The sequence below is a fragment of the Calliphora vicina genome, chromosome 1 (assembly GCF_958450345.1).
Source record: "Calliphora vicina chromosome 1, idCalVici1.1, whole genome shotgun sequence".
Classification (NCBI taxonomy): domain Eukaryota; kingdom Metazoa; phylum Arthropoda; class Insecta; order Diptera; family Calliphoridae; genus Calliphora; species Calliphora vicina.
The window spans coordinates 167,867,473-167,881,061 of record NC_088780.1 but is presented as its reverse complement, the minus strand read 5'-3'; the positions used below and the strand labels follow the sequence as shown (position 1 = coordinate 167,881,061).

The 13,589-nt window shown below is 30.0% G+C and overlaps 1 protein-coding gene across 1 annotated transcript; it reads right to left on the bottom strand.

Annotated features, from left to right (window-relative positions):
- Positions 1-245: 245 nt before the first annotated feature.
- Positions 246-12,444, bottom strand: Dr (muscle segmentation homeobox protein Drop). Its single transcript, XM_065498114.1, has 2 exons — positions 10,733-12,444; positions 246-901 (listed from the first exon to the last, which is right to left on the bottom strand). Exons 1-2 carry the CDS (start codon positions 11,976-11,978, stop codon positions 564-566), a joined length of 1,584 nt encoding a protein of 527 aa, XP_065354186.1. The 5' UTR covers positions 11,979-12,444; the 3' UTR covers positions 246-563.
- Between the last annotated feature and the right edge of the window lie 1,145 nt (positions 12,445-13,589).

Sequence of the window (13,589 nt, the reverse complement as noted above, 5' to 3'; positions counted from 1 at the left end):
AATTAATACATACTTACAAAAGGGTTGGTTGGTTGTACTTATAAACACAATTTATATTACAATAATTATTTTTCAATAAAATTAAAATAGAAACATAAAATAAGTAAGAAGTTTAGATAATGTACAAAAGAAGAATAATTTAATTTAAAAAAAAGACTATTATTTATTATGTACAATTAACATAAAATTGTTTTAATTTATGTTGGTTTTTTGTTTTTTTTTTACTTTACAATTTAGGAATCATATTTAGTGCTTTCTGTGTTTGTTTCTTTTTTTAGATTTAATTCTGGTGATTAATTTACAAAATTTTTACAGATTTGTGATTTTTCTTTTTAAATAAAATATTTACAATTAAAATGCGCTAACATCACAGCAATTTGGGGTTTATTTTATAATATATAAATAAAATTATATAGGCGCAAGTTTTGGGTTTACTCTTTGAAAGATTTCGTTTTTTTGTGGGGGGGAGTAGTCGAAAAATGTAGCAGTGATCGGGGGAAAGGGAGAACTTTGGTGTTTTCTGTGTGTGTTTGTGTGGTAGGGGTTTAAGATTGCTGAGTTTCCTAACCCAAATGCATTAAACTGGGATGGAAATAGCCAGCCATGGCCCATTGAGCCCCTGGACCACCACGACCCAAAGCAGCCATTTTAATTTTTTCAATTTCCGCTTCCTGCAAACGTTTCGCCTTGGCCCGACGATTTTGGAACCAGATTTTCACTTGGGTTTCAGTCAATCTTAGAGAGGAAGAGAATTCCGCTCTCTCCGCTATACTCAAATACTGTTTCTCACGGAATTTCTTTTCCAGCGACAGCAACTGCTGGGTGGTAAAGGGTGTGCGGGGTTTGCGGTTCGGCTTGTGTTTGCGCAAATTACACTTAATGCGAGGAGGTTCATTATTGTCTAAAAATAAATAAATAAAAAGTAACAAGAAATTAGTATTATGTATGTATTTTTTATATAGAGCATAAAACAAACAATTAATTTAGCGTGTGTTATTTTGTGTTTTTTTATATATTTTTTAACAAAAAGCAATCAATTAATTAAATTTAAAATGTGTTGACATTGCAAAACCATTTGACACCATTAACAAATGATTTCCATCATCGTCATTTATTTCACAGAACACAGGGAATTTCTAAAATAGACTTGCTATACAAATGACAATTTTAAAACACACCAGCCATTAACACTAAAAGCAATTAAAAAAAAAGTAAATTCTTTTATGGTTTTTTATAGCTTTTGATCGATAAAGTAATTAAATTTAAATTATTTTCTTCAAGAGCTTCAAAACAAAAAAAACGAAAAAAATATTTATTTAGCAAACTACTGTTGTTGTACAGGCCCTGGAATTTTGATTTGAGTCATGTTAAGGCTGACTAGATTTTCATTTTCTGGGGAAAAGTCAAAGGAACAAGTGTATATGGGCTCCCCTCCTCACAAAACCACAAAGATTTAAATTGAAATTTCAAGTGTTTAACAACAATAAAAGACAATTTAAAACACTTGACAAACAGACAATGACACAAAAACCAGAAAAACAATGCAACAAAATATATGTATGTATAAATTTATATAAATAATAAGGTCACATGGCTTGCAACCAAAAAACAAAAAAATAAATAAAACAGAAAAACACACAACTGCTTACAATGATGCAGCAGCATTATTACAGCCTGCTTGCTATGATGCTGATGCTGCTGCTGTTTGCCAGCCATGCAACACTATGCTGCATTAACAGTTGTGGCAGAGAAAGAACAGCAACCAGAATGAGTAGTTTGAAAATGAAGAAGAGACAACCATAATTTATTGCATCATTTGTAAATGCATGAAACAAAGGCATTCTTAAAATTAACAAAAGTATTAAATCAACAAACAATGAAAACAAAATTTCAATTTCACCAAAAATAAAAAAAAAACAACCTGACTGATGGAAGCTAAAAGACGGAAGAATGGTGGTATTAACACAAATTTTAATTTCACAATTAATTAAACAATTAATTTAATTGAATTGCTTTGCTTTTTTGTTTTTATTTTATTTTTTCGTTTAATTAGGAATAAGCGTGTGCTTATTTGTTATTTGAAATTATAAAAATTTTATTTCGAAATGAAATTGATACTTTTTTGAAATCTTTAAAAAATTCCAAGAACTTTAAGCAATAATAATAACTATATGTTAAGCTAGTAAATGTTAGCAGTTTTTGCTTTAAAGATGTTGAGAGGTAAAAGGGTTTAAGTACCTCAAAGAGATCATGAAACATTTGTGAATGTTCTCAGTCAGAAATTAAGAGAACTTAGATAGAGAAAAGGTTTTTTTACCAAATCTTAAGGTTGAAAGAAAGAAACTAAAACTCCAATTATTTTAGCCATAACTTTCTAAAATGTCTATTATTCTATTATAGCTTCTGAAACGTTATCTGGTAATGTAATGTTCTAACGTACGAAATGAGTTAAAGAAATTAACTTTTTCAGGTGGGTGTTGAACTTGAACTTTGTCCAGGAAATAGTAAAATTCTTTCAGAATTCAAAATCAATTCAAAGGTCTACTAAAATAAATTTTATAGCTAAATTATTTAAAATTCGCCTTGAAACAAATAAAAATTAAACTTTTAAAGAAATTTTTAATTTATTTATAATAAAAATCAAATTTAGTGCCTAATTTATTTAGTTGGAATTAAGAGGCAAAAGAGCTTAACTCAATTTTTAAGATTTTGAAAGGAAATTTTTACTTCTTTAAACATGTATAAGATGTATTTAATTGAGGCACAATTTATGTATTTTGGGGTAAAATTTCGTAACTGGCATTTTAGGATTTTGAATTTAAAACTATAAACTGCTAATTAAAAAGATTTTTAAGCACTAAAAATGCAAATTTAAAATGTAAATTTGTTCTGGCACTATTTTTAATTTCATTTAATTCCACTTGGTGCGTTTTTTAAGGCATCTACATTTTTAATTTTATTATTTTTGTTTTAGTTTTTTTGTGTGTCAACCAGTAAGTCAGGTAGTAGTTTAATATTTCTAGAGTCTTTTTTTTATAGTTTTGTTTTGGCTGTTTTCTCGATCATTAAGTAATTAGTGTGACATTTTTGTTGATTTTTATTTTAGTATATTATATCAACTCAGTAGAAAAAAGTGTTTATTTATCAACAAGTATTTGTTTTTGTTTAAACATTTTTATAAGCGATTAATTTCAATTTAATATACTGTAAAAATAAAAGCCCTACAACAAAAAAATTAAGTTGAAAAATTTGAATTTTAAAAGTTTATGTAAATAAAACAGTAACAACTGGTTTTGGGGTTTTAAGGCTTGGTGTTAGTTAGTTAACGTGGCTAAAAATAAAATATTTTTGATAACAAGCGTTTAAACATTTGTTTTGACAAATCAATAAACAAAACACAACTCAAAGAAACTTAGTAACCAAATTAATAATAAGCTAAAATAAGCTTAATAAAAACTATTGTACAAAAATTTAAATATTTAAGAAATTTTTCAATTAAAAAAGTTTAAGAACTGCCCCTTAAATACATATACATATTTGTATTAACTAAGAAGGTGTTAATTGGGTAATTTAATTGACACAGTTACAATTTAGCTGTTTAAGTTAAAATTGTTGAAACTAAACAAAAAAAAGTTTAAAAATAGTTTTCTGTGTGGTCTGGTCTGGGGGCGTTTGGCAACTTGAACATGTTTTATTTGCAATAAAATAGCACTTGTTTTTCATTTAATTTAGAATTTAACTAATTTGGTATTAATTAAATGACAAACAACAAAATTGTTATGAAATTCAATGCGAAACGTGAAGAAAAAACAGCAAATACTTAACAATTGCCTACACTCAGGCGTATAATTACATTAAATCATTTAGTTTTTGTATTTTTTTTTTCTAAAACTGTTAGTTGTTTCTGTAGCAGCAATAAAGAGGCGACCTGTCAAATACTTGGTGATCGACAGTCATACAACCAGCTAGATTGTAAGATCGTTAGATAAAAGACAAACAAAACAAAACAAACCTAGCCTCTGTATGAGTAGTAGTTGAAAATGTATTGTGAAATCGTTTTCACTTTAAGGCGAACAAAAAAAAATGATCACTTTACAAGAAATCAAATTGCAGCAACAAAAAACAATTACAACAAATCTACAAAAAAAAAAGATTTTTTGCAATTAAAAATCTTAATATGGTTACAAAAATTGCAACGCGTTTTAATTTAATGAAAAACTAATTGCAAAGCAATTTGCAACGCGTTGTTGCCACAATACTCTCACACATTAGACCTAAAAAAAAACAAACATATACAAGAGGGGTTCAAAAAAATCAAAACCAGACTTGAGAAATAATATATAAAAAAAAACCAAACTAAACTTAAGTTTAACAACATTTTATAGCTTTTAACCAATAATGGCTGGTTTATAATGGCTGATGACGATAATAACGATGATGATGATCGTAGACATTTCATCACTCTGCCAATAATGGCTGTTGATGGTTGGTTTATTGTGGGGCTTATTTTGTGTTACAATACCTTAGAGAGATTGCAAATTAATTGAAATCAACAATACGAAAATACCTTTGGATACACAGCAGCAGTAATGTGGACAACAACATGTTGTTGCTAATAAATGTTTGTTTATGGAAGAAAATTGCTGTAACAATTTAAGGTAAAAATATACAATATCATAACACAAACATAACAAACTAATACAAAACAAACTCCTAATTGACAACATACACAATCATGCAACAACAATCAAGAGCCAAAATTACAAAAAATGTAGCTTTTCTTTAAATAAATTTGCACATTTATTGATTTTTCCTAGAATTTCCCAGTTTTTTTTTTTTTTTTTGTTAGCATGTTTGCAGATAATTGCTGTTGCTGCTGCTTGTGTTGGACCAAGTTTTAATTAATAAGCGTTATATGATGTGTGTGGTTATTAAAATTCCTTGATATCTTTTCAGGCCTTAACTATAAACTAAAGTTAACTTTCCTCTCGCTATTTAGTATGTAATTATGGCTGTTTAACTAGTTCTTTTTTTTTGTTGCTATTGTATTTTTTTGTTTACTTCTTCTGTATCTCACTTTACATGTTTGTATGGGCCAAATGACCATGTTGTTGTTTCCCATTTCATTTTATCATTTAACTTGAGTTTTATGTTCGTTTTAACCAGCCAAGTTAAGATAAGATGTTTAGGCTTTGAGCTGAAAATGCGTGTATGTTTATTATGAGTGAATACAAAAAAAAATATATAAAAAATAATATGAAAAAATAAACAGGACGGACACAGTTACAGACATACAGCTGTAAATACCATTTTCAACCTACTCACGTTTTCAGTTTGCCGTAGAAATGACATGGCAACGTTTTTTTTTTCTTCTGTTTTTGTGCAATGTTTTCTTGCGTTTTTTAAAAAAGGGTAAAAAGAAATGCAGAAAATCGTATAAACCAATTTAGTTGACACAAAAAAATATCACCAAGAGAAAGATATAGAAGAGACAGACAAGATGGAAAAAGTCTTACTCGCTAATAGTGGCCTATAAGTGTGCGTGACTTACAAAAAATTGCAAGAAAATCTCAGAGTAAAAAAAAAAGAAATATATATTTATTTATTTGTAGTAATTATAAATTACACTCATGAACAAAACTTAAGTTTGATAAAAAGTCATATAAAAAGCTTAAAAGTTTAACTAAACCTTTAATAAACTTAGTTGAAAAAATACTTTTTTTATTTGTTTTTGTTTGTTAAATTTTTGTTTAATTGTAAGAACACAAACATATTTTAATGAAAAAACTTTAAAAGTTTAACTAAACTTTAAATAAACTAAGTAATAAACTGAGTTTAAATTGAGAAAAAATACTTTTTTTAAATTTTAAATTTGTGTTTGTCTGTTAATTTTTTGTTTAATTGAAAGAACACAAACATATTTTAATGAAAAAACTTTAGAAGTTTAACTAAACTTTTAATAAACTGAGTTTAAAATGAAAAAAAGACCTTACTTATTTTAAATTTAAATTTGTTTGTTAAATTTTTGTTTATTTTTAAGAACACAAACATGTTTTAATGAAAAAGCTTTAAAAGTTTAACTAAACTTTTAATAAACCAAGTTTAAGTTGACAAAATCTTGAAAATCAAGCTATTCACTAGAATAGCTGTTGCCTGTTGCACAATATCGAATGAAAGATTCCGTTTTCATTCTAAGAGAAAGAAAACTGATGCCTTCATATAAATATGAAGTTAGGGAAAGGAAAATCAGTTTTTTTCACTTTGAATGCGAACGAAATCTTTCATTCGATATTGTGAACCAGGCCTCAAAACAATGGCTCTTTGACTGCAGCTAGAAATATAATTGGTCAATTCACAAGGTCTCTTATCATGTCATATTGTCATAATGTCCTAATATTTCACAATGGTTTTTATTGTTTTTCAAGCAAAAAATGTCCTAAAATAATAATACTCTGTATGCTATTGTGTTATCGTAACCAACTAGCAGAGACCTGCGCCGAATGCCTAAGAGTCGGTTATGGCGAGTTGCCGATTCGTGATATATTAGGACATTAAGACAATATGACTGATAAGAGACTTTGTGAATTGACCAAATATAACTTCATGAGATTCTATGTACACATTTTAAAAGCTGTTAAAATGAGAACATAAATTAAAAGTTAATAGAAATAAACTTTTTGAATTCTTTCTAAACTTTCAAAGCCTAATTAAGCTATATTTAAATGAAGTTTAAGATTTTTGAACTTAACTTTCGAAACTGTTTTATTTAAAAGCAGAATAGAATTTAAAATTTAATAGAACTAAAGTCTTTGAAATCTTTCAGAACTTTAAAAACTTAATTAAGCTATAGTTAAAAGAAGTTTAAGAGGTTCAAACTTAAATATCAGAATGGTTTACATTAGAGTAGACGTTGTAAAAGAAATACCTTATAATTTAAATTAAAAACATATAATAGGCTTTCTTAATTTAAGACCTGACGCTAGCTGCTTGCTTTCTTTAAATAAAACATAAACCCCATAAAAATATAAAACCGACTTAACCATAAAACAACTAAACTTTCATTTCAAAATTATGAATATTAATTGGAAACATATTAATAATGAATGTATTGTATTGTATTTATTTTCTATTCATGGTCATTTAAAAGGTGTTTGTTAATTATTATTTTCTTTTTAGTTTCAGTAGCTGTTTTATTTATTTATTTTTTTTTTTGCAAAAAAAGCTAAACAAAAACCTAACAAGTGATTAGTCTATAAATGCCATATAAATGTCATCAATGTTTATTAATAATAATAATATTGCTAATTGCTTTGACAAGACAGATATGTATGTAGACAAATACAAATATAAATAGAAATAGTAATTTACTGTTGAAGAAAAATATATAGCTACGTGGTCATATGTACATGTAAATTACTTTAAACATTGACAAGCTGGCACCTCTATGTAAATAGAAACTACAAAAAAATAAAACAAAGATTGCAAATAAAAGTGCAGCAACAGCAACAACCTGGCTAATATTAACAAATTACCGCAAATTTAACAATGTTGACAACAAATGACTAACAATATTTTTCTCCTCTATAATTTATGGCCTTCATAAAGAAAATACTGCAAACAAATCATTTTCAAAATTGTATTTACTAGAAATTGAAAACTATTTTTAAACTAGGGTTTCGCATCTAAGGAATGGCGTGCAAAATTGTAATATTTTTTTTGTAGGATTTTAAATGCAGAAGCTTTATAAAGAAACCTTTAAATTAAACATGACAAAATTCTAGTTATATTTACAGCAAAGTTACATAAAAATGTTTAAGAAAATAAAGACATTAGTGTCTGGTTTAACGGATTTATTACTCAATGAAATGTAACATTAACAGCAGTCTGTTTAAAGAGTTTTTACTGTAGCAGTTGCATGGCTTTAACAAATGGTGTTAAAAGTTATGCATGTCAAGACTTTAAGTATTTGTTTTGTTTCTTCACTCTTTTCTTTTTTTTTTTTTTTGTTGGTATTTGCTGCACAAAATTGCGTGTTTTAAAGGTGGGTTGTTTTTTGTAACATTTAAACAAAAGTGTTGTAAATAGGAAACTAAAAACAACAAAAACCAACAAGACACACCTACTAGTTTTTCCAAACAATTAATTGTTGTTATAATTGCACACACCAACACCATGAAGCTAAATTCAACAAAAAAAAATTAAACAACTTGCAACTTAGAGGCAAGCAACAGCCAACAACAAACAGCTTAACAATGAAGAAGGAATGAATGAATGAAAAAAGCTGCATTTCTAGACAATTTATCACAGTTAAAGATATAAAAATTTATGGTAGTTTATGGCTCTACACTATACATTAGCAACTAAAGAAGAAAAATAATTAAATTTAGGAAAAAACAGCAGCGCGTGTGAGAAAAGTGTAAAAGATAGTAAAAACAAAATAAATAAGTAAGTAAGTGTGTGGTAAAAAGTCTTATCTAATAAAAAAAAGCTGTTTTTCTTAAACGAAATTGTAACAAATATTAAATTCTTTTCTCCTTTAGCTAATTAAGTGTAACAAAAAAAGACAACACAGCAATAAGGTTAATAATCAGGTGTAATATGTCAAGTCTGTCCGAATGTACAAACGGTAGTCGTGGTAAAGCATTGTACTGCTGCATGTAGTTAATAAAATACCAAGACTTGAAAGTAAATGACCGACTTGTGCCGCTTGTCAAATATATATTTCTGTTTTGTGCAAGTGCTTGTGTCTAAAACGAGTGTTTTGTTTGTCTTGTCTCATTTTATCATAATGAAAAATCTGACAGTATTTGTTGGGCTTCAAAACTCCTCAAGTATCCTTTTGTTTCAAAAAAACACACAAAAAAAAAATAACAGCAAAAAGGCTTTAAATACTTCACACACTTTGACTTTAAACACTCGTACAACAAAACTCTGTCTCTTTAAAGTTTCACCAAGATGTTGCACACAGTGTTTCAGTTGTTGGCTGGCTGGTGTTTTCTTTTCATTGTACGTGTTTAAAGAAGACGAACTGTTGACAGCGATAACCTGCTGTGTGACAAAACACTCGACTATCGTATCGATAAAAGAAAATAATGTGACAGGTAAAAGTCTCTTTAGCTGCATAAAACAAATACCTACAATATGAACGTTGTAAAGAAGACGAAGAATCAACAAAGAGACAGCACTCTTTCAACAAATGTGTTACAACATAAACTAATAAGAAAATTGTCACCTGTTTTTGTAAGGCGAGAGAAATGCGACAAGGCGCTCAAACAAAAGGAAATATAGGAAGCAACTAACCAAAAAAAAATATAAGAAATTATTAACGCTGTTGTGTAAGATTTTGTTAAAGGAAGAGAGATAATTTCAATTATATCAAAATAATCAAATCTAAAATCAGTAAAAAGAAACTATATATGAACTATTAAATCTAAACTTTTTAATTGAAGCTCTAGGTTTACAACAAACACGTCATGCTTTAAGCTTTATAAACATATATTTGAGAGAATACAGTGCTATTTTTGGATTAGACATTTCCGATTTCAATAAAATTTACTACAGATCAATTGGCTTTTTTAACTGGAGACCATTTCTGGTCCCCAATTACGACATGTTGAATATTGAAACAAAAACTGCAAAACTTTAGGAAATTCAGAATCTTAAAGAGGTACAATTAGAATTTGAAACACTTTACGAATACAAATACTTCAAAATTATAACAAACCTTTAATTATACTCGAAAAAATTTAGTATAATTTTAGTTCCCTATGTCTATGAATTTCAAATAGTATTAGTGTTTTTCAAACAGAAAAAGAAAAACAGCTAAACAACCTTAGTTTATAAACTAACTTTCATATGAATTACAAGTTACTTCTTCCGACCACATAAAACACCATGAAGTTGTTTTTTGCCAAAATGTTTAAAAAGAAGAAAAAACTCCGGAAATTCTTGTATAAAGGGTTCGTTATCAGTGTAGCCACACTTTCAAAATGAACACCGACACAGACAAAGTGTTGCAAGTTTTTTATTTTCTTTTCTTGGTTCCTCTACTTTGACCACTGGCTGCAAAAACTATGGGCATAAAGAATGTTAACCTGACCCTTTTAATGTGAGAAATGTTTGGAAAACACTAGTTTTTATTTAGCTCTCTTTAATCATATGCAAAATGTAAAATTTTCCAAGTTTTTCTTTTCATACTATATTTTTTTCTTTGCCCAAGTGTGAATTGTGCATTTTGTAAAACCAAAAAAAAGCCAGCGTATAATAAAAACAAACGTAAGCTTTTTTTTATACAACACTATTTCCCTTTTTAAATGAATTTAATAAAATAATTGTCAGATTTTTATTGCCAGAGTAGCAGACTAAATAAACTGTTAAACACATGGAAACAAAAAGCCACAACTCATGACTGCTTAACTAGCCCTGGTCTTCATAAATTGCAATTTACGAGATAATGATATTGTGGTTATTTTTGTACGGTTTTTTTTTTGTCATAATCATAATAACAATTAGGATGGCGGGGTTTAAAATCTCCCTAAATTGTCATTGTTTTAAGAGGGTGCAACCCGCATTTCTTTCTCCCAATGGCAGCTCAATTCATGAGTGATTCATTAATTAAGATAAGTATTAATGAGGAAGAAGCCATTTGTTAAATTGCTTTTGTTTAAACAAAAATGATTGCTTTTGTTTAAAAAAAAATAATAAAAGTAATGAAAAATAAAGTGACACTTACCTCCTCCGCCAAAACCTTGACCGGGAAATAAACCTGGTGGTCCGAATGGTGGCATTTGTCTGGCTCCTGGCCAAGGTACACCGCCACCACCAATACCACCCCAGGCTACTGCTGCGGCAGCTAAAGCACTAAATGGTGTCGGTCTTATGGGCACATGTCCGGAAGCTGCTAAAGCGGCGGGTGACAATAAATGTGGTGAATTGGGCAGAGAACCATGGCCATCGGGCGACTTACTGGAATCTAAGCCATCAGGTGTGGAACGCGGTGAATCATCAGCATTCATGTCTTCGATATCGACTATCGAATCCTCCTCCTCATCATGCTCCAGATCGTGTTCATTCAGCTCGTCATCGTATTCCAATTCAGAGTCTATGGATGAACCAATGGGCGAATGACGTTCACTTTTCGCCGTCGGTAGTGTGGAGGTAGTTGAATTGACATTGCACTCGGTGTTGGCCGTGGAACTGGCCGAGGAAGCGGGCGGTGTGGTGGTCGAGGGATTGTTGCTATTTGGTGAGGGAGAGGTGTTGGTTTGTATGAGCAGGGAACCAGCTGTTGGCATGCCACTGGGATTTAGCGGATGTCTTAAGTGATTAGGCAAATGATGTGTTAAATGTGGTCCATTGGGATTGCTGGCACCAACAGCAGCTGCCGCCGCTGCCATGGCAGCCGCATGTTGATGTTGGGCATGAGCCGCCGCTGCCGCTTGGGCGGCATGCAGTAAATTGGCATGGTGGGCCATGGCTACGGAATGAAACTGGTTATGTTGCTGGGACTGATTGTGTTGGTTGTGCTGATGCTGATGATGTTGATGATGATTTGGTGAGGCAGGTGATGAGGTCGATTCATGTGATACGGGTGAAGTAGCGGCCGAAGGTGTACTCGATAGATTTGTGGGTAGCGTTTGTGAGCCATTGTCTCCGCTGCAGGGTGGCGTACGTGGCCTTGTGTCGGCCAGCAAAGAGGCCACGCTAAAATTACTAAGTCTCGATGTGGTTTTGTTGATGGCATGATGGGAATGCTGTAAATTCCTTAAATGCTGTTGATGGGCCATAATTAGGGCCGAGGGCGAGGTGGGTGTGGTGGCCCCCAGTGATGAAGCTGTAGTAGTTGTGTTGAGTGGTGCAACAACAACTGTGGTGGAGCTGGTAGTAGTGTTCATAGCTGTTTGCGGCGGTACCGTCGGGCTAGTCATATTCCCACGTAAACCAGTGACTGTCATTCCTGAAGATGACAATTTCAACATAAAGTTTGTAGTTTTAAAATGAAATTAATGCTTTAACAACAGTCTTTTTTTATTTTTAATTAACACTGGAAAAATATTTTTTTGTTTAAATTAATTTCTTTTATATTTTTTTGTCAATTAAGAACTTTTTCTTTATTTTTTTTATTTTATTTAAAACATTGCACTTTTATTTGTAGTTAGTATTCCTTGTTTGTAAATTGATTTGTTTTAATTCCTTAGCACTTGATTATAAAGTGTTTTTCCAATAGTAATTGGAAAATTTGTTTTTAATTAAATGATTGCCTGATTAATTTTTGCTAATTTTTAAATTGTTTGCTCTCTCTTTTGCTTGTCATGTTATACAAAGGCAAAAAAAAATAAAACACTTGTAATATATTCTCTAATTATTTTGTTTGTTTCTTTTTTTGTTCAAGTCAAATTAAATTTTAAGCGCTCGTTGACATCAGACACGTCTTTCTGAGATCACGACTGTTTAACAACTGAACTGTTAAGTATTCATATGAAATCTCGGTTCATTCACTTAAAACCTCACAGATACAGCACACACTGCACTCACTGCTCACAGATACTCAATTATTCTCCCCAAATTGTTATAGTGTGTGAAAATACTAAACAAGGTGGTTGAAAACAACAAAAAAACACACAAAAATAAAAACATTGAGCTGACAAACCAAAGAGCAAAAGAAATAGTTGTATATATAGCTCTTTTACTCTTGCAGACGTTGGCCTAAGCGAACACCATTTTTATATTTGTTTATACTCTTTTTTGTGGTTAAACTACCACCATCTCTTTTCTACCGTATTCATATGCTCTCACTCTGTTCTAATGTAGTTCAACCATGTGCAGAGGTGAATTTAATAAGTTCTCCTTTTAAAACACAAAAACAACGCCCCTTTATTATTCACCATGGTGAGTTTTTTCATGTGTTTTTTGTTGTTCACTATTGATTTCTCAGAGAGGGGTAATTTTATTAATGGGTGATGGACAGACAACAACTACAGCAAATTTATTTACAACTCCATGTGTAACAACAGTATTGTGCTGAAGAAGCAGCAGTTGTATCATTTTATCTCTTTTTAACTACAATATAATTGTTGCTCCTTCTTGTTGTTTTTTTTTCGCTTGATGGTTCTGTATAGCACATTGATAAACACAGAAAATTTAAACTCTATTACTTTTAACAGCCATTGTGGTTTTTAATAATTCCAAATAGTAGTTGGAAAAAAAGTGTTAAAGTGTATTGTTTGTTTGAATTACAAATACATCCAAACTCACAGTATAAAAAAATACATAATAAATAAAACTAAAATAGTACTACATATTTTGTTGTTGTTGGTTGTTAGTGGTGGTTAGTTAGTTGTTGTTTTTCAGTCGTTTCTTAATGTTAAATAGTTCATATAATTTTGTCACCTTTTTGTTACGGTTCCGTGTCATGGTTTTTATTTTGTTGTTTTTTTTTTTTGAACAATTTTATACAGCTTGGCGAAAGAAACTTTTTAATTTTTGTCATAATTTTTATGTGTGTTTCTAATTTTATATCAAAGAAATAAAAATAATAATTTCTCAGCTGTTTTTACAACAAAATGCTACTTTTCTTGTAACAACAACAA

What these genes read in the sequence shown, in the direction of transcription:
- Dr (XM_065498114.1), bottom strand. Translation starts at nt 11,978, where the DNA reads ATGTTGAAATTGTCATCTTCAGGAATGACAGTCACTGGTTTACGTGGG. An exon ending in TCAAGGTTTTGGCGGAGGAG is followed by an intron (nt 902 to 10,732) that starts GTAAGTGTCACT and finishes ATTTATTTTTAG; the next exon opens with ACAATAATGAACCTCCTCGC.